At 53.9% G+C, this 19,764-nt stretch overlaps 6 protein-coding genes across 13 annotated transcripts in view; 2 read left to right on the forward strand and 4 right to left on the reverse strand.

The window, feature by feature from the left end:
- LOC127461705 (feather keratin 1-like) overlaps window positions 1–6,395 on the forward strand; it is a 33,070-nt gene extending 26,675 nt beyond the window's left edge. For all 5 annotated transcript variants that reach the window (XM_051769745.1, XM_051769743.1, XM_051769747.1 and 2 more), the window contains exon 2: window positions 6,070–6,395. In XM_051769745.1, the coding sequence (XP_051625705.1) occupies window positions 6,090–6,395 (306 nt within the window). In that variant the 5' untranslated portion in view covers window positions 6,070–6,089. The remainder of the gene's footprint in view (window positions 1–6,069) is intronic.
- LOC127461703 (feather keratin 1-like) overlaps window positions 1–19,748 on the reverse strand; it is a 38,795-nt gene extending 19,047 nt beyond the window's left edge. The window contains exon 1 of one of the 2 annotated variants that reach the window (XM_051769739.1): window positions 19,696–19,748. The gene's annotated coding sequence lies outside the window, so the exon portion shown is untranslated. Of the gene's footprint in view, window positions 1–14,583; window positions 14,640–19,695 lie in introns of those variants that run through there. The other variant, XM_051769738.1, reaches the window with a different exon arrangement.
- LOC127461704 (feather keratin 1-like) lies at window positions 1,618–5,518 on the reverse strand. Of its 2 annotated transcripts, XM_051769742.1 has the most exons (2): window positions 2,319–5,518; window positions 1,618–1,932 (listed from the first exon to the last, which is right to left on the reverse strand). In XM_051769742.1, the coding sequence occupies exons 1-2, from the start codon at window positions 2,515–2,517 to the stop codon at window positions 1,619–1,621; spliced, it is 513 nt and encodes a 170-aa protein (XP_051625702.1). In that variant the 5' UTR covers window positions 2,518–5,518; the 3' UTR covers window position 1,618. The 2 variants fall into 2 exon arrangements, with proteins under 2 accessions (XP_051625702.1, XP_051625701.1); XM_051769741.1 differs by lacking the exon at window positions 2,319–5,518 and having other exon boundaries at window positions 1,618–1,939.
- Window positions 6,022–13,986, forward strand: LOC127461727 (feather keratin 1-like). Its single transcript, XM_051769773.1, has 2 exons — window positions 6,022–6,069; window positions 13,629–13,986. Exon 2 carries the CDS (start codon window positions 13,649–13,651, stop codon window positions 13,952–13,954), a length of 306 nt encoding a protein of 101 aa, XP_051625733.1. The 5' UTR covers window positions 6,022–6,069; window positions 13,629–13,648; the 3' UTR covers window positions 13,955–13,986.
- LOC127461728 (feather keratin Cos1-2-like) lies at window positions 10,173–14,639 on the reverse strand. The gene is made up of 2 exons (XM_051769774.1): window positions 14,584–14,639; window positions 10,173–10,523 (listed from the first exon to the last, which is right to left on the reverse strand). The coding sequence occupies exon 2, from the start codon at window positions 10,501–10,503 to the stop codon at window positions 10,198–10,200; it is 306 nt and encodes a 101-aa protein (XP_051625734.1). The 5' UTR covers window positions 10,504–10,523; window positions 14,584–14,639; the 3' UTR covers window positions 10,173–10,197.
- Window positions 16,235–19,748, reverse strand: LOC127461723 (feather keratin Cos1-2-like). 2 transcript variants are annotated; one of them, XM_051769767.1, is made up of 2 exons: window positions 19,696–19,748; window positions 16,235–16,560 (listed from the first exon to the last, which is right to left on the reverse strand). In XM_051769767.1, exon 2 carries the CDS (start codon window positions 16,538–16,540, stop codon window positions 16,235–16,237), a length of 306 nt encoding a protein of 101 aa, XP_051625727.1. In that variant the 5' UTR covers window positions 16,541–16,560; window positions 19,696–19,748. The 2 variants fall into 2 exon arrangements, with proteins under 2 accessions (XP_051625727.1, XP_051625728.1); XM_051769768.1 differs by lacking the exon at window positions 19,696–19,748 and adding an exon at window positions 16,918–16,987 and having other exon boundaries at window positions 16,235–16,542.
- Window positions 19,749–19,764: the final 16 nt, after the last annotated feature.

The following is a 19,764-nucleotide window of genomic DNA, read 5'->3' on the forward strand; positions in this document are numbered from 1 at the left end:
AGCAGGAGTGTGACCAGGAGATCCATGGGAGCCACGATGCTGCTCTGCTCAGCACTCACCTCGTGGCATCCAGGACTCTGCTCTGACACAAGGAAAGATGTAGTACAAGAAAGCCCTTGACCGAGGGAGTTCAGCAGAAGATTTCCAGGATTGTGAGGAGCTGGAGCACCTCCCTGAGTAGGACATGCTGAGGGTATGAGACTTGCTGAGTGTGAAGGGGAGGCTTTAGGGGGAGACTTGAGAGCAGATTTGGAGTAGCTCTGGTGAGGTGCCTCAGAAGACAGATCCAGGCTCAACACTGTGGCAGTGCATGGCTGGAGGACTAGAGACACTGGACTCACACTGAAAGATGAGAGGCTGGGACTAAATAGATGGAAAATGTTCTTCATCGAGGGGAGGATGAAGCAGTGGAATAATTGCTTGGGAAGGTTGTGCAGTTGCCCTCCTTGGATGGTCATGGCTGACTGAGCTGGGAACAATGGGTTGGGCCCAATGATCTCTGCAGGTTCTTTCCACCCTGACTATGGAATGATCCTACAGACCCTGGGCCAGCCTGTGCCTCTGCCCACTGGGGTAAGGCCAGCAATGAGGAAGGGGGGCTCCGCTTCACGGTGAGGACACAGGCAGTGTGAGGAGCTCTGTGGAATGCTTCATTGAGGGAAACAAAGGATTGCAAAAAACATCCCTGCACCAACTTAAAGACCACAAACCTGTGGCCTCTAGCTCTTGGGACACAGTCTTCCTGAAGATGGTGTGGTGGTATGTTCCCTTCCTGTTTTCATGCTTTTATTTCCACCTCACCCCACAACTCTGAACCTCAATACTATTGCTAGGACAGGATCTCCTGGGCTTTCCTGGGAAGGTATTCCCTCTGTCTTGTCAATAACACATTCATCCCTCCTCCCTCGGACTGCTTGTGTTACAGGGATGAGCTTAACAAGGCAAAAGACAAGGTGAGCACAACAAACAGATGTTAGACATTGAACTTCACTGGTCACTCCATCCCCAAATAGACAGAGACCTTTAAAAACCAGCAAGTACACACAATTCCTGACTGAGTAGCCTCACTGCAAAACCACGTTGACAAACACTGCACAGCCTTTTCCAACAACCCCCTCCCAGAACCACTCCTAGACAACACCATTTCCCCTGGGCATGTTAGGAGAATGTCTTCAGGGGAAAGGATGACACAGAGACATGAGCTGGGATGCAGCAGAAGTTTATTGAGTTAAAAGAGGGAAAAAAGGTTGCTCTGAGTGGAGACCTCAGTTCAGGGGTAGAGAATCTTTCTCCCTTGGATCTGGCAGACATCCCACCAGGAGTCCATCTTCCTGATCCACACAGGAGGTAGAGCCAGCAGGTCCTCCCCAGGCTGGTTCTGTGGGGCTGAGAGCCCACAGGAGCACAAGGGAACACGGACACAGGAGGCAAAGGAGAGAGTGGCAGAGGGCAGAGGCAGGGCTGGGCCGTGCTTGCCCAGAGCCCAGGCTGGCCCCGTCCTTCTGCAAGGGCTGCTGGGCTCGCTCAGCCACTCTGGAAGCAGAAGCCGATGCTGCGTCCCCAGGGCGGTTCCATCCTGTGTGTCCCTGGGTTCCTTGCAGGGCCGGGGCCAGCAGCTTTAGCAGGGGAAGCAGGTCCTGCCACAGAGGCCACTGCCCAGGCCAGAGAGGCCAAAGCCCCCGGAGTTGATGGGCACTCCCTGAGAGCTGAGGATGCTGCCAACGGCAGCGGAGGTGGAGGATCCCACGGCGGTGTTCTGTGGGAAGGAGCTGAGGATGGGCCCGGGCAGGGTCACCACCACGGGGGAGGGCTGGATGACCACAGTGGAGTCCTGGCACTGCCTGACACAGGGCTCATTGCAGCTGTTGGCCAGCGGGGTCGGGCCGCAGGGCTGGCAGGGCCGGCACGGGGTGTAGCAGGACATGTCTGGGGCTGGAGCTGCACCTGGGACAGAGGGCAGGGGAAGATATGTATGAGTTGTCCTTGAAGAGGAACCGCTCACCCCCCACATGAGGGAGACCCTTTCCCTCATCCCAAAAGAACATCACAAAGAGACCACAGGAATCTCCTTTTCCCTCAGAAGAGCCCTGGCAGGAATTGCAGCCCCAGGGAGGACCCCAACTAGCCCATGGCTGTGCAGACATTTCAGCCAAACCTGAACCTCTTCTCTTGCCACACTGTCTTCTACCTGCCCTCCCCCATGGCAAGCACCTTCAGGACCCCAGTATATGACAAAGGGAGAGGTATGTCCTAAGATATCCCACAACAGGTGGCGGAAAAGCAGGAGGAGGAGGAGAAGCGAAAAAAGTGTTCCAAACTCACCTTGTTCCCAATAAGATGGAGAAGAGAGGAATGGATGAGAGAGTAAGGACAAGAACCCACTTTTATACTGCTTCTGCACTGCCCCAGGCCCACAGTCAATGCACAGGGCAGTAATTTTGCAACAGACTCACCTCCAAAGCAAAATATCCCACCTAATGCCACAGGGTGTGTTTTGGTTTCCATCAGTGCTGCCATTTCATTTCCTCATTTCTGACATGACCATTAGGCCTCCGAGGATCCTTTCAAGTATTAAGATGAAAGGCCCAAGGATTTGGGGCAGTGACACATCTGTACAGGCAGAAGATGTGTTCCATGTGCTGGAAGGGTCTGTGGAGACTGTTGACACCAATCTGAGGCAATATGTTGTGGTTGTTTTCTACCCTCTTTGGAGGCTTCTGAACATACCCTCCCACCAATTCAGTCCACTCCTGCCCATGGCAGTTTGTTTGGCAAGGTTGTCCCCTCTCCTGGCAACCTTGTGGGGTTCCCAACGAGTGTCATGAGTGGCATGGGGAAGGATAACTTGCTCTCCTGAACCCTGTGATTCCTCAACTCGCCCTGTAGAGCTGGGTCCTTTCTCACTGCCCTAGGGGTGTGTTGGGGCTCAGTGAAGCATCTCATTCTTCCCATTTTCCTCAGATCACCGTACACTGTGACCCCACAATTTGGTCCCACACTAGCAGGAGAATCTTTTCCAGAACAAACCTACTGTCCTGAAAGCCCCCTGAGCTGTGGAGTGATGGCAATGAGTCCGTGCTGAGGGTGGTGTCTGTTCAAGCTGCCCAGAGCTGTGAATGAGGATCAGCCCAGTGACTGAAGATGGTTTTTCTGAGGCATGGATGGAACTGCCCTTGCTGGAGGGGAATTCAGCTCTATGTGGGACATGGGCCTGCACACAGCACACCAAAAGGATGACACATGGTGAATCCAAAATTAGAGTGTGACTCGCCATGGGTTGGGAGAGTCCATCCCAGGCAATTTGCCTACTGAAGGCATTCCCTTGCTCTCCTGGGGTGAGTCCCAGCTGCCTCCATGTCTGCAGGGCAGGAAGAGCATCACTGCTTGGCGTAGTGTGAGAGCTGGGTTTGTACCCAGGGCCCTTCTGGGCACGTCCCCTCCCTGAGCATCCCCAGGCACGTGGAGCTGCAGGGTCCTGCCAGGCCACATTTACTTGCGAGTTGGGGAAGTTTCTGCTTCCTGAATGGTACCAATTTGTGCTCCAGGTTGAGCCAGTCTTTGGGTCAGGGGAAAGGGACCATGATGAAGCACTAATTCCAAGAGAAGTCATGTCATGTGAGACCCAAGGGTCTGTTCAAGGTGGTGGGGAGAGGTTTTCTGCAACCCTTTCTTTAACTCCACAAAACATTCAGGAGAGCTCCTCACCACAGCCTGAGACAAGTCTCAGCCCAAGTAGATAAGGCAGGTGTATCCATTCCCTTCCACCCTCTGCTTGTATGGATTGGCTTTTCTCAGGCAATCCTTGACTTGAAGCCCATCCACTGCTGGAGGTTTCCCACTACTTCCTTCAACTAGATGAGAGGGCACAGCAGCCTGGGAGAACTCCTAGGTGATGACTGAGAGAGAGAAGGCATTGACTCCCCCAACCTTTTCTCTGGACACTCTTCAGGAAATCAGCTGCCCCGTCAGGAAAACCATGTTTTCCTTGGTCAGTCTTTAACTGCTCTTGTAGGATGATGTTTGTTGTCTATTCCTCTGGATGTGTCTCTCAAGACTCAAGGCATGCTGAGCTTTGATTTTTGTAACAGCACTCCAACATGCCTTATGAAATATTTCTAAATTCCTCCTTCGAAGATCATCCCTCCCTTCAGCTCCAGGACACTGCGTTTAGGTGTTGGTGATCTGTCTTCATAACCCCACTTGGTCAAAGCCAGTCTGCTCAGACATCTCCTTGTTTTTGAGTATTGGGCTGGACCCTTTCTGCTCTTGAACCATGTGCTGCCCAAAAGGTGTGTCCATGAAATCATCCCTAACAGCTGCTTAAGCTGAATCTGCTGTGTCTGAATCCAGGACCTGTCCTGGCTTTCCTTCCTGCCATCAGGTCTTGACTCCAGTGTCTCTGAGGTGTGAGAACCAAGGTTGCCCTCCTTTGAATTCCAATGTTTCCAACCAGTTCTTCCCTTTTAGGAGCAACTGTGCAGAACCCATCATTTCCCACGACAGAATCGCAGGATCCTTGAGATTGGAAGGGACCTCTGGACGTCATCTGCTCCAACTGCCCCTGCTGAAAGCATGATCAGCCTTTGGAGGATGCTCAGGGCCAAGCCCTGTCAAGCTCTGAATCCCTTCCAGGATGAAGAATCCACAGCTGTCCATGTCAGCCACAGACAACTTCTTTACCAACATCACGCTAACAATGTCGTTTCTTATGTTTCCCTGGAACTTCCCATATTTCCAAATGTACCTGTTGCCTCTTGTCCCTTCACTGGATAGGACTCAGGAGAGTCTGGCTCTGAGTTCTGGACTCCCTCCCAGCAGCTCTTTTTCCCATTCCTGGGAAGTGTGCCCGGATGCCTTCTCTCCTCCAGGGGGACAAGCCCACCTCAGGCAGCCCCTCCTGTCCCAGGGGCTCCAGTCACTCCCTGGGCTCTGAGGCCCTTTGCTGGACTGGTACCAGTATGTCCGTGCCTCTCTCACACCGGGCAGCTGCTCTTGGTGGCAGCTGTTTCCTGAGCACCGTGGAGCAGAGAAGAGGGATCCCATTCCACAGGCTGATGGTAAACCCTGTCCCAAGGCCACCCAGGATGCTGTTGGACACCCAGATAACCTGGAAAACCTCCTCCCCAGAGCAAAAGGCACCAAGAGGAAGAGACTTGAAACCATTGGCACAACCTGGCTGCCTGGAGATGCTACAGCTTGTGATCCTGGAGGAGAGTGGAGAAAGATAGAAGAGAGAGAAGCAAGTGACACATCCCTAAAGGACAAGGAGCTTTTTGGACTGTGGTGACATGTGCTGCATGGGGCAGAGCTGGGGCACTTCCTACAAAGGCAGCAGCAAGCAGTTGCACTTCAATGCCCCAGGCCAACATTTCCTGCCCCCACAGAACCCTCCAGCACTTCTGCCCCACTGACAGGATTCTGCCTGGGCTATCCTTTGGCTTCTCATTGTAGCACATGAAAGGATCCTGCAGCTCAGAGAAGGAATGTCAGAAATGAGGAAATGAAATGGCAGCATTTACAGAAACAAAAGCACAACCTGTGCCATTGGGTGGGATATTTTGCTTTGGAGATGAGTCTGCTGGAAAATTTCTGCCCTTGTGGAGTGACTGTGAGCCTGGGGCAGTGCAGGAGAAGTATAAAAGCAGGCTTTTCTCCCCACTCACATCAGTCCACTTGCCTCCATCTCATTGGAAACAAGGTGAGGTTGAAGACTTTTCTCCTCTCCTTCCTTGTCTTCTTCCTTCACAGGTTTTTTCAGCACATACCTGTCCCTTTGTAGTGTGCTGGGTTATGGGGTGGTTTATGATGGGAGAGGGATGGGGGCGGAGTCTTCATGGCAAGAGGCTGGGGCTTGACTGAAGTGAGTGATGTAATAAGTGGAAAATCCCTGGGCCCGGTTGCTATTGGCAGGGAACTTTTTAGCTAAACAGAAGGAGAAGCCTGTGGACATCAGTCCACCACTTCATGCTCTTATTTACATCTTGTCTTGACAAGGCATCTGCATGGTGTGATGAGAGGCTGCTCTTCAAACACACCTCATGCCTTGATTTTTCTTGCCCTCTGTCCCAGGTGCAGCTCCAGCCCCAGACATGTCCTGCTACACCCCGTGCCGGCCCTGCCAGCCCTGCGGCCCGACCCCGCTGGCCAACAGCTGCAATGAGCCCTGTGTCAGGCAGTGCCAGGACTCCAATGTCTTCATCCAGCCCTCCCCCGTGGTGGTGACCCTGCCCGGGCCCATCCTCAGCTCCTTCCCACAGAACACCGCCGTGGGATCCTCCACCTCTGCTGCTGTTGGCAGCATCCTCAGCTCTCAGGGAGTGCCCATCAACTCCGGGGGCTTTGGCCTCTCTGGCCTGGGCAGTGGCCTCTGTGGCAGGACCTGCTTCCCCTGCTAAAGCTGCTCCCTGCTCTGGGCTCTCCCCTTGGATCCACCTCTCTTCCCTCCCTCGACTCATTAAACTCTGATGCATCCCAGCCCAGCCTCCGTGTGATCCTTTCCCCTGCAGACACTCTCCCAAGGCACAGATGTTGCCCCAGGGGGTTTCTGGGAGGGGCTTCTTGGGGATGGTTTTGCACCATTTGTCAGGCTGGCCCCGAGTGAGCTCTGTCCTGTGTGGAGTGACCCTCTGGTGTCTGAATTTCTGCCTCTTTGCCTCAGGACACAATTACCTTACACACTTCAGTGACTAACATACACGTACTTTACATATCTTTTCCTTTTTCTCCCCAAGCTCCACTCTGTGACACAAGTTCTCAGCAGTGAATATCTTACTGACCTGACACAAGAACCAGCTTCCCATCAGACACCAGGAGGACCCTTCCTGACATTTTTCTGTCAATACATCAGTTACTCTGAGTTCCACCAAAACTCACCCTGAACACTTCCATGATGGGCCACCTCCTTTTCCAGTATCCCACCACACTCATCCTCATAAATTTCATCCTCTTATCCCATCTACATCTACTCTATTTCAATTAAAAACTGTTGCTCCTTATCCAATCGCTACAGGCCTCGGAAAAATATCTTTCTCCGACTTCCTTATACATGCCCTTTACATATTCAAAGGCTGCAATAAGATCTCCACAGACCCTGCTCTTCTTCTGCCTGAAAAACTTGGACTCCCTCAGCCTTTCTCCATAGGTGTGATGTATCCATGCGATCGCTTTTGCAGCCCTTCTCTGGAGCTGCTCTAACAGGTCCGTGTCTGTTTTGATATGGGGACCCTAGACTGGACTAAAGGCTCCAGGGGAGGTCTAGCAAGAGCAGACCAGAAACAGAGAGTCCCCTGCCTTGACCTGCTGGCCATGTTTGTGTTGGTGCAGCCCAGGACATGACTGAATTTCTGGCCTGAAAGTGCACATTGCTGGCTCATGTCAAATACTTCAACCTCCATTTTCTCTGGTTCCTTCTCTGCAGTGTTGCTCTAAACCACTCACCTTCCAGTCCTGGCCTTGTTGAAGTTCCTGAGTCCCACATGGGACCATTCCTCAAGTCAGCCAAGATCCCTTAGATTGAAACACTTTCCTCAAGTGCAGCAGTGCAGCCTTCAGCTTGGGTCATGCACAGCCTTGTTGAGGGTCCACCCAGTCCACTGCCCATGTCATCGATGAACATATTAACAAATATGGTCCCAGTATTGACCCCTGAAGGACACCAGTCAGCACTGGTTTCCACTTGGACCTTGAGCCGGTGACTGTGCCCCTGGGGCACCGTCACTTGCAGGTGTGGAAGGAACCCCTGACTCCAGCTGAGCCCCTGGCTGTCAGATCCAGCCTTGCCCAGCCCAGTCCTCTGGGCCTCGCTGCTCGTTCTGTGCAAGGCACGCGTGGCCGCTGCACGAGCTGGTTGAGAAGCCTGGGCTGTGGAAGGCTCTGGGAGGGCAGAAGCCCTCAAAGCCCCTGAGAACTGGATAGGAGGGGAGAGGAAGGGAAAGGAAAGAAGATACAGCAATTTATTTTGCCCTGGGTGCCATCATTCTGGAACAGGAGGCTCAAACCAAAAAAAGCCTCAGAGGACAAGAGGAGAGGGAATGGAGCACCAGTCTGTACTGGTGCTGGCTGGGATGGGGGTCACCGTCTTCAGAGCAGCCAATGTTGTTCTGTGCTTCACATGTGTGGCTAAACCAGTGCAGAGAACACACCAAAGCCTGAGCTATTGCTGCATCTCTCTTTCTCACTCTGCATCCCCTGCAGTGCAGTCCAGGGGTGGACAAGCAGATGGAGGTGACACAGCCAGGACAGATGACCTCAGCTGACCAAAGGGCTATTCCATGTCATTCGGAGTCATAAAATCATCGAGACACGAAAAGACCTTTGAGATCAAGGAGTCCAACCATTAACCCAGCACTGCCAAGCTCAACACTAGACCCTACCCCCAGGTGTCCCATTTACACACCTTTTAAGTTCCTCCAGGGACGGTGACTCCACCACTGCCCTTGGCACATATCACACCACGCTCAGCAATAAAGCTCTGGGCATTTTCCCAATGGAACCATTCTTGGACACTGCCTGGGCACTGGGCTGCTGGTGCCAGGTACAGGGGGATTACCTTTGAACCACTTGGGTTTCTCTCTTTTTCCCCATCCCTTCACAGATTGTCCTGATGTTGACCCCAGGATATCCCACTCTCTCCAGTTCTCCCCCATCCCTCTGGGTCAGTGGATCATGAGAAGAGCTGCTCTGTGCTTGGTGCTGCTCATGACACCACACAGGCCCACGGGCAGTGCTTGTCCTCCTTGCCCTCCTCCTTCCCTGTCTGTGCCCAGGGCTTCCTGGGAAAGCTGATGGAGAGATGGAGGCAGGGAGAGATTTAAAGCAGGAAGAGAGGCAGTGGGTGTGGGCTGAGTGTCTCCAAGGCCTGCCCAGGAGCTCTCCAAAGCAGTGCAGTGACAGCAGCACAGGCTGCAGAGACTGGGAGCTGAGGAGGGGGATGTCTGCAGGACATAGCAGGGCAGGCCGGAACATCTTCATCCCGAGTCCTGATCACAAGCTGGCTTGGTACCAACCAGCCACGTCCCCACCCACGCTGCCTCGGCCCCTGGCATGCACAGCCCCAAACAGGGGGTTGTGATACCTTCCTCTCTCCCCAAAGCTCATGTGAATGAGGACAATCTTGTAGGCTGAGACAAGAACAGTTTAGTAATTGAAAATAAAATAAAAATACAGCAACAATGGTAAATGTTCATAATAATGATAATAATAGGGGAAAACCGAGTGATGCACAATACAATTGCTCACCACCCTCTGACTGATGCCAGATCCCCCTTCCTGATAACTCCCCCAGGTATACAGACTGGGTCTGATGTTCTATTTGTGGAATATTCCTTTGGTGAGATTGGATCACCTGTCCCAGCTCTGCTCCCTCTCAGTTTCTTTTGTCAACCTCATCACTGGCAGAGTAGGAGGCAAAAAAAAAAAAAAGACTTAGGATAAACAGGACTTATCAGAAACCCAAACCATCAGTGTGTTGTCAACACCGTTCTCCTTCTGAATCCAAAACACAGCACTAGAACAGATACTGAGAACAAATTAACTCCACTCAGTTGAAACCAGGACACAGGGCCAGAGAAAGGGGCTCCTGTAGTGACCCCATGAGAACAGGAGCCACTGCCCCAACTGTGCCCAGACCCCGAGGACTGTCCTCAACCCCCTGGGCTGTGTGAGCAGGAGACCCAGGGGAGCCACGATGCTGCTCTGCTCAGCACTCGCCTGGTGGCATCAGCCGTGTTGAGGACAGGCTGGAATGCAAGAACAACCCTGAGCAAGGGGGGAAGTTCAGTGCAGGGGGTTTGGGATGATAAGGAGGCTGAGCACGTGACTCAGGCACCAGGACTGCTGAGTGTGGAAAGGAGAATGCTTTGGTCAGAGAGATAAAATCGTCCTTGGAGCAGCTGCAGCCAGTGAAGAGGATTGGTTCCTTCTATCCAAGCATGAGCAGGTTGAGAAGGTTGGAAAGCAGCAATAGCCTGATGGAGCACATTCAGACACTCTTGTCTTAAAAGTCAGTGAAACACCTTTCTCTAAAACTGCCTCTCAAAACAACCCCTGAGCAACATCTCTCCACCTGGAAATCATACTGGAGAGCAGCTGCAGGGGAAAGGATGACACGGAGGCTGGGCTGGGATGCATCAGAATTTAATGAGTCAAGGGAGGGAAGAGAGGTGGATCCAAGGGGAGAGCCCAGAGCAGGGAGCAGCTTTAGCAGGGGAAGCAGGTCCTGCCACAGAGGCCACTGCCCAGGCCAGAGAGGCCAAAGCCCCCGGAGTTGATGGGCACTCCCTGAGAGCTGAGGATGCTGCCAACGGCAGCGGAGGTGGAGGATCCCACGGCGGTGTTCTGTGGGAAGGAGCTGAGGATGGGCCCGGGCAGGGTCACCACCACGGGGGAGGGCTGGATGGCCACAGTGGAGTCCTGGCACTGCCTGACACAGGGCTCATTGCAGCTGTTGGCCAGCGGGGTCGGGCCGCAGGGCTGGCAGGGCAGGCACGGGGTGTAGCAGGACATGTCTGGGGCTGGAGCTGCACCTGGGACAGAGGGCAAGAAAAATCAAGGCATGAGGTGTGTTTGAAGGGCAGCCTCTCACCATACCATGAAGGACATCCTTTCTCTCAACCCCAATGAGCCCCACCAAGAGTGACCAAGGCCAAGGAGGACCCCACTAACCCATAGCTCAGGAGACACCTCAGTCCAGCCCTTCTCCATGTACACCTTCTCTCTCCCGCGGTAAGCAGCCTCAAGGCAGCAGAGAACAAGGAGGCAAGTACGTGACAGAAAACCCCAGAGAAGGACCAGGGGGAAGATAAAGGGAAGGAAGAAGAAGGAGGACAAGGAGGACAAGGAGGAGGATAAGAAAGGGTCAAACCTCACCTTCTTCCAAATGAATTTGAGGTAAAGGAGTGGATGAGAGAGTGAGGAGAAGAGCTCACTTTTATACAGCTCCTGCACTGCCCCAGGCCCACAGTCACTGCACAAGGGCAGCAATTTTCCAATAGACTCACCTCCAAAAATACCCAACCTTATGCCACAGGTGGTGTTTTGGTTTCTGTCAACGCTGCCATCTCATTTCCTCATTTCTGACATGACCATGAGGATCCACAGAGGATCTTTTGAAGTATTGGCATGAAAGGCCTGAGGATTTCCTGAGCAGGATCATGTCAGCACAGGCAGAAGATGTGCCCCCACGTGCTGGAGGGGTCTGTACAGGCAGAGGACGAGGCTGTGGGGAAATATGGTGAGGTTTTTTGAAACCCCTCAGAGGGATCATGTCTTCCCACCAATGCAATCCTCTCCTGAGTCCCCACAGTCTTCTCCTAAGGAGGACATGCTGCAGCCCTCTCCCTCCCTGCCTGCCTCCCTGCTCAGGCCAGCACTCACTGCACTTTGCCTCTACAGGCTGGCAGGTTATGTTGCTGCTTTCAAATGGCTTTGTCCAAGGAAATCTTCTCCTTCTGGGAATACAATTCTTGGTTTTTTGGCACAGTTGTCTACTCTCATTGCAGGCTCTGGGGCTCCCCACCAGTGCTGTCAGCAGGGTTGTGGAAGGAGATTTTTGCCCTCCCTGACCACATGGTTCCTCAAGAAGCCCTGTGGAGTTGTGTCCCACCGTCCTCACTGTCAGAGGGGTCTGTTGGGTCTCAGGACAGTTCCTTGTTCCTTCCCTCTCCTCACCCCACGATGCACTTTGGCTGCACATTTTACCCCCTGACCTGGATGACACACAAGCACAGGACACTTTTCCAGGACACACTGTCAGTCCTGAGGACACTCCTGACCTGTGGAAGTGCTGCCAAGCATCCACTTGCCTGGGGCAAGGATGGAGCTGCCCTTGCTGGAGGGGAATTCTGCCCCACATGGGACACAAACCTGCAGACAGCACACACTCCTGGCTTGGCCTCAGTCCAAAAGGCCACTCCAAAATTAGGGCTTGACTCACCATGGATTGGGAGAGTCTATGAGACTATCCCAGGCAATTTGCCTACTGAAGGCATTCCCTTGCCCTCCTGGGATGCGTCCCAGCTGCCTCCATGTCTGCAGGGCAGGAAGAGCATCGCTGCTTGGCGTAGTGTGAGAGCTGGGTTTGTACCCAGGGCCCTTCTGGGCACGTCCCCTCCCTGAGCATCCCAGGCACGTGGAAGTGCAGGGTCTTGCCAGGCCTCAATCCTTTGGGCAGCTCCATTCCTTTCCCAGGAAAACCATCTTGGAGCCCAGAGCCACAGCTCCAGGCACCCAAAGGCCATTGCCCTCAGCCTGCCCTGCTTGGCAGCGCTGCCACAGCTCAGGGCTGTTCTCAGGACTGACAGTGTGTCCTGGAAAAGTGCCCTGTGCTTGTGTGCCCTGTGCAAAGTGTGCAGCCAAAGGGCATCATGGGCTGAGGAGAGGGACAGGAAGAAGGTGCTGTCCTGAGACCCAACACATCCCTCAGGGAGTGAGAGGAGGGGAACCCGAGTCCACAGGGCTTGCTGAGGACTCAGGGGTTTTGAAGAGGACAGTGTTCTCCTTCCACAACCCTGCTGACAGCACTGGTGGGGAGCCCCAGAGCCTGCAATGAGAGTAGACAACTGTGCCAAAAAACCAAGAATTGGTATTCCCAGAAGGAGAAGATTTCCTTGGACAAAGCCATTTGAAAGCAGCAACATAACCTGCCAGCCTGTAGAGGCAAAGTGCAGTGAGTGCTGGCCTGAGCAGGGAGGCAGGCAGGGAGGGAGAGGGCTGCAGCATGTCCTCCTTAGGAGAAGACTGTGGGGACTCAGGAGAGGATTGCATTGGTGGGAAGACATGATCCCTCTGAGGGGTTTCAAAAAACCTCACCATATTTCCCCACAGCCTCGTCCTCTGCCTGTACAGACCCCTCCAGCACGTGGGGGCACATCTTCTGCCTGTGCTGACATGATCCTGCTCAGGAAATCCTCAGGCCTTTCATGCCAATACTTCAAAAGATCCTCTGTGGATCCTCATGGTCATGTCAGAAATGAGGAAATGAGATGGCAGCGTTGACAGAAACCAAAACACCACCTGTGGCATAAGGTTGGGTATTTTTGGAGGTGAGTCTATTGGAAAATTGCTGCCCTTGTGCAGTGACTGTGGGCCTGGGGCAGTGCAGGAGCTGTATAAAAGTGAGCTCTTCTCCTCACTCTCTCATCCACTCCTTTACCTCAAATTCATTTGGAAGAAGGTGAGGTTTGAGCCCTTTCTCCTCAGCCTATTCCTCCTTTTGAATATCTCAGAGCATACCTGACCCTTTGTCCTACATTGTTTCATTGGTTAACATATCATGGAAACAAGACTTGGGCATAAGGAGAGTTGGGAGCTTTTGCTTGTTTTCCTCCTCCTCCTCCTCCTCCAGTCCCTACTCTGGGATTTCAGAGCACATTCCAGCCTCTTTGCACCACCTGGTTTCTTGGAACTGTCAGTCATGGGAGAGGGAAGGGGGCCGAAGGTGTGGTATGGAGAGAGGCTGGGGCTTGGCTCAGATGCCTCCTGAGCTATGGGCTGTGTGGGGATTGGATTGGTGGGCAATGCTGCTGCTAGTGGAGTTCATGTGAGCTGAGGGGAAGACCCTGAGTCACAGTGGGGTGACAGGCTGCTCATAAAAACCTCTCATGCTTTGCCTCCCCTGCCATCTGTCCCAGGTGCAGCTCCAGCCCCAGACATGTCCTGCTACACCCCGTGCCTGCCCTGCCAGCCCTGCGGCCCGACCCCGCTGGCCAACAGCTGCAATGAGCCCTGTGTCAGGCAGTGCCAGGACTCCAATGTCTTCATCCAGCCCTCCCCCGTGGTGGTGACCCTGCCCGGGCCCATCCTCAGCTCCTTCCCACAGAACACCGCCGTGGGATCCTCCACCTCCGCTGCCGTTGGCAGCATCCTCAGCTCTCAGGGAGTGCCCATCAACTCCGGGGGCTTTGGCCTCTCTGGCCTGGGCAGTGGCCTCTGTGGCAGGACCTGCTTCCCCTGCTAAAGCTGCTCCCTGCTCTGGGCTCTCCCCTTGGATCCACCTCTCTTCCCTCCCTTGACTCATTAAACTCTGCTGCATCCCAGCCCAGCCTCCGTGTCATCCTTTCCCCGGCAGACACTCTCCCAAGGCACAGATGTTGCCCCAGGGCACAGATGTTGCCCCAGGGGGTTTCTGGGAGGGGCTTCTTGGGGATGGTTTTGCACCATTTGTCAGGCTGGCCCCGAGTGAGCTCTGTCCTGTGTGGAGTGACCCTCTGGTGTCTGAATTTCTGCCTCTTTGTCTCAGGACACAATTACCCTCCACTCTCCACTGACAACCAGATGTTTGCACCGCTTTTCCTTTTCCTCCCTAAGCTCCACTCTGTGACACAAGTTCTCAGCATTGAATGTCTTACTGACCCGACACAGGCACCAGCTTCTCCTCAGACCGCAGGAGAACCTTTCCTAATCACAGGATTCTCAAAGAGAACCACACAGTGCAGGGGTTACCTTCTCACACACCCACGGGATCATGGAATCATCGATTGATTTTTGTTGGCAGAGACCATTAAAGGCCATCCAATCCAACCCTCCTGCCATGGGCAGGGATATCTGCTACTCCATCACATTACTCCAAGTTCGATCGAACCTGACCTTGAAACACTTCCCCAGATGGGACACCCCATCATTCTCCGGGCAACCTTTTCCAGTGTCTCATCACACTCATCTTCAGTAATTTCTTCCTTATTTCTACCCTATTTCAGTGGAAAACTGTTGTTCCTTTCGCAATCACTGCAGGCCTTGAGAAAACGTCTTTCTCTGACTTCATTATACATCCCCTTTACGTACTCAAAGGCTGCAATAAGATCTCCCCAGAGCAGCTCTTTCTCCTGCCTGAAGAACCTCGACTGCCTCGGCCTTTTTCCACAGAAGGTGTGATGTATCCATCTGATCATGTTTGCAGCCCTTCTCTGGAGCTGCTCTAACGGGTCCATGTTTGTTTTGACCTGAGGACTCCAGACTGGACACAAAGCTGCAGGGGAGGTCAAACAAGAGCAGATAAGAAGCCAAGATTCCCCTCCCTTGACGTGCTGGCCATGTTTGTGTTGGTGCAGCCTAGGACATGATTGAATTTCTGGCCTGAAAGTGCACATTGCTGGCTCATGTCCAGTTTTTAAATCTCCAGTATCCCATGTCTCTTTTAAAGGTCTGCTCTCAGTCCTTTGTTCTCCCAGACTGTTCTGATACTGTGGATTTCCTCAATGCAATTTTCCTGGGAAAATTTCTGGAGAGGAAGAGGCAGGGAGAAGCGCAGAGGAAGGAGAGATGAAGGGGGTGTGGGCTGAGTGTCTCCAAGGGCTTTCCAGGAGCTCTCCAGAGCAGGGCAGTGACAGCAGCACAGGCTGCAGGGAAGTTTGCACATGATGAAGAGGAGATGCTGCACTGCTGCAGGACACAGCTGGGCGTGATGACATATGTCCATCCAGAGGCCAGATGGGAAGTTGGCTGTGTCGTAGCCAACCCTGTCACATCATTCCGTCTCTGAAAAGCTGGGCCCAGAGAAGGTGCTTTTGTGGTAACATCATCAAAACAGGCACAACTCCCAGGGCTGTCCCTGGACACAAAGACTGTCACCAACATCCTGGGCTTTCCGAGTAGGACCACAGCCAGGACACTGATGGCAGCAAAGATCCCCCTCTGCTCAGCACTGCCCAGATGGCACCTGGCATGTTGTGCTGCCTGTTGGAGGGGAGTGCAAGGAAAAGCTCAACCAAGAGAAGCCAAATATATGAAATACACTGGCCAGCATGGTGAGTGGGCTGGAACACTTTCCTGGGGATGTGAGGCTGAGGACACGGGGTTTGCTGAGAAGAGAGAAGAGAATGCTTTGATGGGATAACTAAAATAATTTGTGGAGTAGCTGTGGTCATTGCACAGTGTCAGGTAATTCTTCCGGGTACAGAGAGGCAGAGAAATTCAGAAAGGTGACCCCAAATATGACTAATCAGTGCTGTGTTAACATAATCAATGCTATGCTGACAACCATGGCAATACCATCCCTAACGACCCCCTCCCAGAACCGCACAGCAACACCTCTCTCCCTGGCCATGTTGGATGAGGATCTGCAGGGGAAAGGACGACACAGAGGCGTGGGCTGGGATGCAGGAGAACTTTAATGAGTCCAAAGATTAGAAAGAAGTCACTCTGAGTGGAGATCTCAGTGAAGAGAGCACTGATGCTCTATCCCTGGGCTTGTACCATCCTGTGTGTCCCTGGGTTCCTTGCAGGGCCAGGGCCAGCAGCTTTAGCAGGGAAAGCAGGTCCTGCCACAGAGGCCACTGCCCAGGCCAGAGAGGCCAAAGCCCCCGGAGTTGATGGGCACTCCCTGAGAGCTGAGGATGCTGCCAACGGCAGCGGAGGTGGAGGATCCCACGGCGGTGTTCTGTGGGAAGGAGCTCAGGATGGGCCCGGGCAGGGTCACCACCACGGGGGAGGGCTGGATGGCCACAGTGGAGTCCTGGCACTGCCTGACACAGGGCTCATTGCAGCTGTTGGCCAGCGGGGTCGGGCCGCAGGGCTGGCAGGGCAGGCACGGGGTGTAGCAGGACATGTCTGGGGCTGGAGCTGCACCTGGGACAGAGGGTGGGGGAGGCAGAGCACAGGGGTGAGTGAGGGGAGTCTCTTGGCCCACCATGACGAAAAAAAGACAAAAGAAGGAAAAGAGAGCACGAGGCTGCTTAGAGAGGCCCACCAGCATCATTTTCCCCTCAGCCCCTGAAGCCCCACGAGAGACCAAGCTCAGGGACTTCTCCGTGTGGACTATGGCTCAGGAGACACCTCAGCCAAAACCCAGCCTCTCCCCGGGCACACCTTCTGCCCCCTTCCCTCTCCCATGACAGGCAGTTCTCAGAACCCAAATGAGACCAAAAGGACAGGATAGACTTAGAAACTCCAAAGGAGGAGGAAAAGAAAGGGCTTCAGATTCACCTGGATCCCAAGGAGCTGGAAGCGAGTGGAGTGAATGTGAGAGTGAGGAGAAGGTCCTGCTTTTATGCTACTCCTGCCCTGCCCCAGGCCCACAGTCACGGCACAAGGACAGCAATTTTCCAGTACATTCACCTCCAAAGCAAAGCATCCCACCTAATGCCACAGGGTGTTCTGGTTTCCAGCAATGCTGCCACCTCATTTCCTCATTTCTGATGGGCTTGCTCTGTGCTGCAGCTTTTTTCATGTGCTGCCTTGACAGGCCTAAGGATCCCCTGGATCAGAATGTGTCCCTGCAGGCAGAAGATGTGCCCCCACGTGCTGGAGGGTCCCGTACAGGCAGGGGATGTTGGCTCAGGGCACTGACCTGCAGGGAGAGGCCCAGCCCTGCCCTGCACTGCCCAGAGCAGCAGAGCACCCAAAGGCTCCTCTTCCCACAGCACATCCCACGGGCTTCTCTCTCCTCCCTCTCAGCTCACTCCAGTGCTCACTGGCCACTGCTGCTCCAGGCAAATGCTTTCCTCTCCCTCCCTCCTCACGCCCTTGGTTCACAGAGAACCTTTGCCAGGCTGTCTGAGTGTTCCAGGCTTGGGTCAGGAAGCCAAAGCCCACCTGGAGTTGAATCAGCAAAGCCTGCGGAGGGAAACAAGATCTTCCCCACAGGGCAGCAGCCAAAGGGAGGCTTGAGCCAGGGCTGCCTGGGGCAGCTTCACTGCGTGCAGGGCTTGGAGGAAAGGGGCAGGTACTCCAGGGCTGCTGGGCCATGGTCTTTACTGGCAAGATTTGCTGTCTCAGGGTCAGGCTCCTGCTATTCCTCACAAGGTGTGGAGCAGGGAAGACTTCCAGAGCAGAGCAGGCTCAGGTGTGGGAACCTTTAAACAGCCTGGCCAACATGAGTGTGTGTGACCTGGTGATGGGCACACGAGTGCTGGTGTCAGGGAGAGGCCTCCCTGAGCTCCCCTTTGGAAGTGCTGGCACTCAGGGAATGCAGCTGAGCACTGGGAGAAAGACAACGAGCATCCTGACTTCTGAAACAGGGCATGGCTGCAGGTCTCCAGGGGCTGGCAGGAGGGACACAAAGTCCAGCTGGCAGACACTCCCCGCTGGGGCTCCACAGGCTCCAGGCTGGGGCCAGCAGTGTTTAACCCCCTTGTGCAAAGTCCTGCAGGGCTGGAGGGACAAACTCCTGCCCCACGCTGGGCTGGGGCTGAGGGGCAGCCACAGAGCTTTGCACCAGAGGACGTGGGTCCTGGGGGGCACCAGGACACAGCCTTGAGCCCTGGTGGAAATGGCATCCAACAGCATCCTGGGTGGCCTTGGGACGGGGTTTGCCATCAGCCTGTGGAATGGGATCCCTCTTCTCTGCTCCACGGTGCTCAGGAAACAGCTGCCACCAAGAGCAGCTGCCCGGTGTGAGAGAGGCACGGACATACTGGTACCAGTCCAGCAAAGGGCCTCAGAGCCCAGGGAGTGACTGGAGCCCCTGGGACAGGAGGGGCTGCCTGAGGTGGGCTTGTCCCCCTGGAGGAGAGAGGGCATCCTGGCACACTTCCCAGGAATGGGAAAAAGAGCTGCTGGGAGGGAGTCCAGAACTCAGAGCCAGACTCTCCTGAGTCCTATCCAGTGAAGGGACAAGAGGCAACAGGTACATTTGGAAATATGGGAAGTTCCAGGGAAACATAAGAAACGGCATTGTTAGCGTGATGTTGGTAAAGAAGTTGTCTGTGGTGGCTGTGGATTCTTCATCCTTGAAGGGATTCAGAGCTTGACAGGACTTGGCCCTGAGCATCCTCCAAAGGCTGATCATGCTTTCATCGGGGGCAGTTGGAAGAGATGACATCCAGAGTTATTTCCAGCCTCAAGGATTCTATTATGGGGAAAAAATGGTGATGCACAGCTGCCTCTGAGAAAGAAGAACTTTTTAGGAACATTAGAATCAAGTGCAACCTTGTGTGCCCAGAAGGGCCCTGGGTACAAACCCAGTTCTCACACTACACCAAGCAGTGATACTCTTCCTGCCCTGCAGACATGGAGGCAGCTGGGACGCATCCCAGGAGGGCAAGGGAATGCCTTCAGTAGGCAAATTTCCTGGGACGGACTCTCCCTACCCCTGGCGAGTCACACTCTAATTTTAGAGTGGCCTTGCGTCAGCTTTTTGGTGTTGGCCAAGACAGGAGTGTGTGCTGTCTGCAGGCTTGTGTCTCAGTCAGGGTTGAATTCCCCTCCAGCAAGGGCAGTTCCATCTCTGCACGGAGAAAACCATTTTCCAGCACTGGGCTGTTACCAAGTACACAGCTCCAGGCAGCCCTACAGACTTTGCCTTCAGCCTGACCTTATTTCAGCAAAAGAGGGTGGACATGAATGTCCTCATTTTTCCCTGGTCCCACATTCCATTTCTCCAGAGACCCCTCTGGCACATTTTCCTCTACTGATGTGTCCCTGCCCAGGCCTTGGGCCTTTCATCTCAATACTTGAAAGCATCTTCAGAGGCCTAATGGTCATGGCAGAAATGAGGAAATGAAACAGCAATGCTGATGGAAACAAAAGCACAACCTGGGCCATTACGTAGGATGTTTTGCTTTGGAGATGAGTGTTTTAAAATTACTGCCCTGTGCAGTGACTGTGGGCCTGGGGCAGTGCCGGAGCAGTATAAAAGTGGGCCCTTCTCCTCACTCTCTCATCCACTCTTCTCGCCTCCATCTCCTTAGGAACAAGGTGGGTCTGGTGACTTTTCTCCTCTCCTGCCTCTTCCTCTTCCTCTTTTTGTTTTCCAGTGCATACCCTTTTGTCCTATGCTGCATTATGGGACTGTTCTCCATGGGAGGTGACACGAGAGGTCACATGGAGGGA

This window comes from Manacus candei, unplaced genomic scaffold (assembly GCF_025592945.1).
Source record: "Manacus candei isolate 608988 ecotype Guabito, Panama unplaced genomic scaffold, ASM2559294v1 h1tg000112l, whole genome shotgun sequence".
NCBI classification, from domain to species: Eukaryota; Metazoa; Chordata; class Aves; order Passeriformes; family Pipridae; genus Manacus; species Manacus candei.

Excerpts from the sequence above, each read along its gene's own strand:
- LOC127461704 (XM_051769742.1), bottom strand. The coding sequence starts at position 2,517 with ATGGCAGCACTGATGGAAACCAAAACACACCCTGTGGCATTAGGTGGG. Across the intron at positions 1,933-2,318 it reads TCTTATTGGGAACAAGGTGA|CCCCAGACATGTCCTGCTAC; the intron begins GTTTGGAACACT and ends GTGCAGCTCCAG.
- LOC127461728 (XM_051769774.1), bottom strand. The coding sequence starts at position 10,503 with ATGTCCTGCTACACCCCGTGCCTGCCCTGCCAGCCCTGCGGCCCGACC.
- LOC127461727 (XM_051769773.1), top strand. The coding sequence starts at position 13,649 with ATGTCCTGCTACACCCCGTGCCTGCCCTGCCAGCCCTGCGGCCCGACC.
- LOC127461723 (XM_051769767.1), bottom strand. The coding sequence starts at position 16,540 with ATGTCCTGCTACACCCCGTGCCTGCCCTGCCAGCCCTGCGGCCCGACC.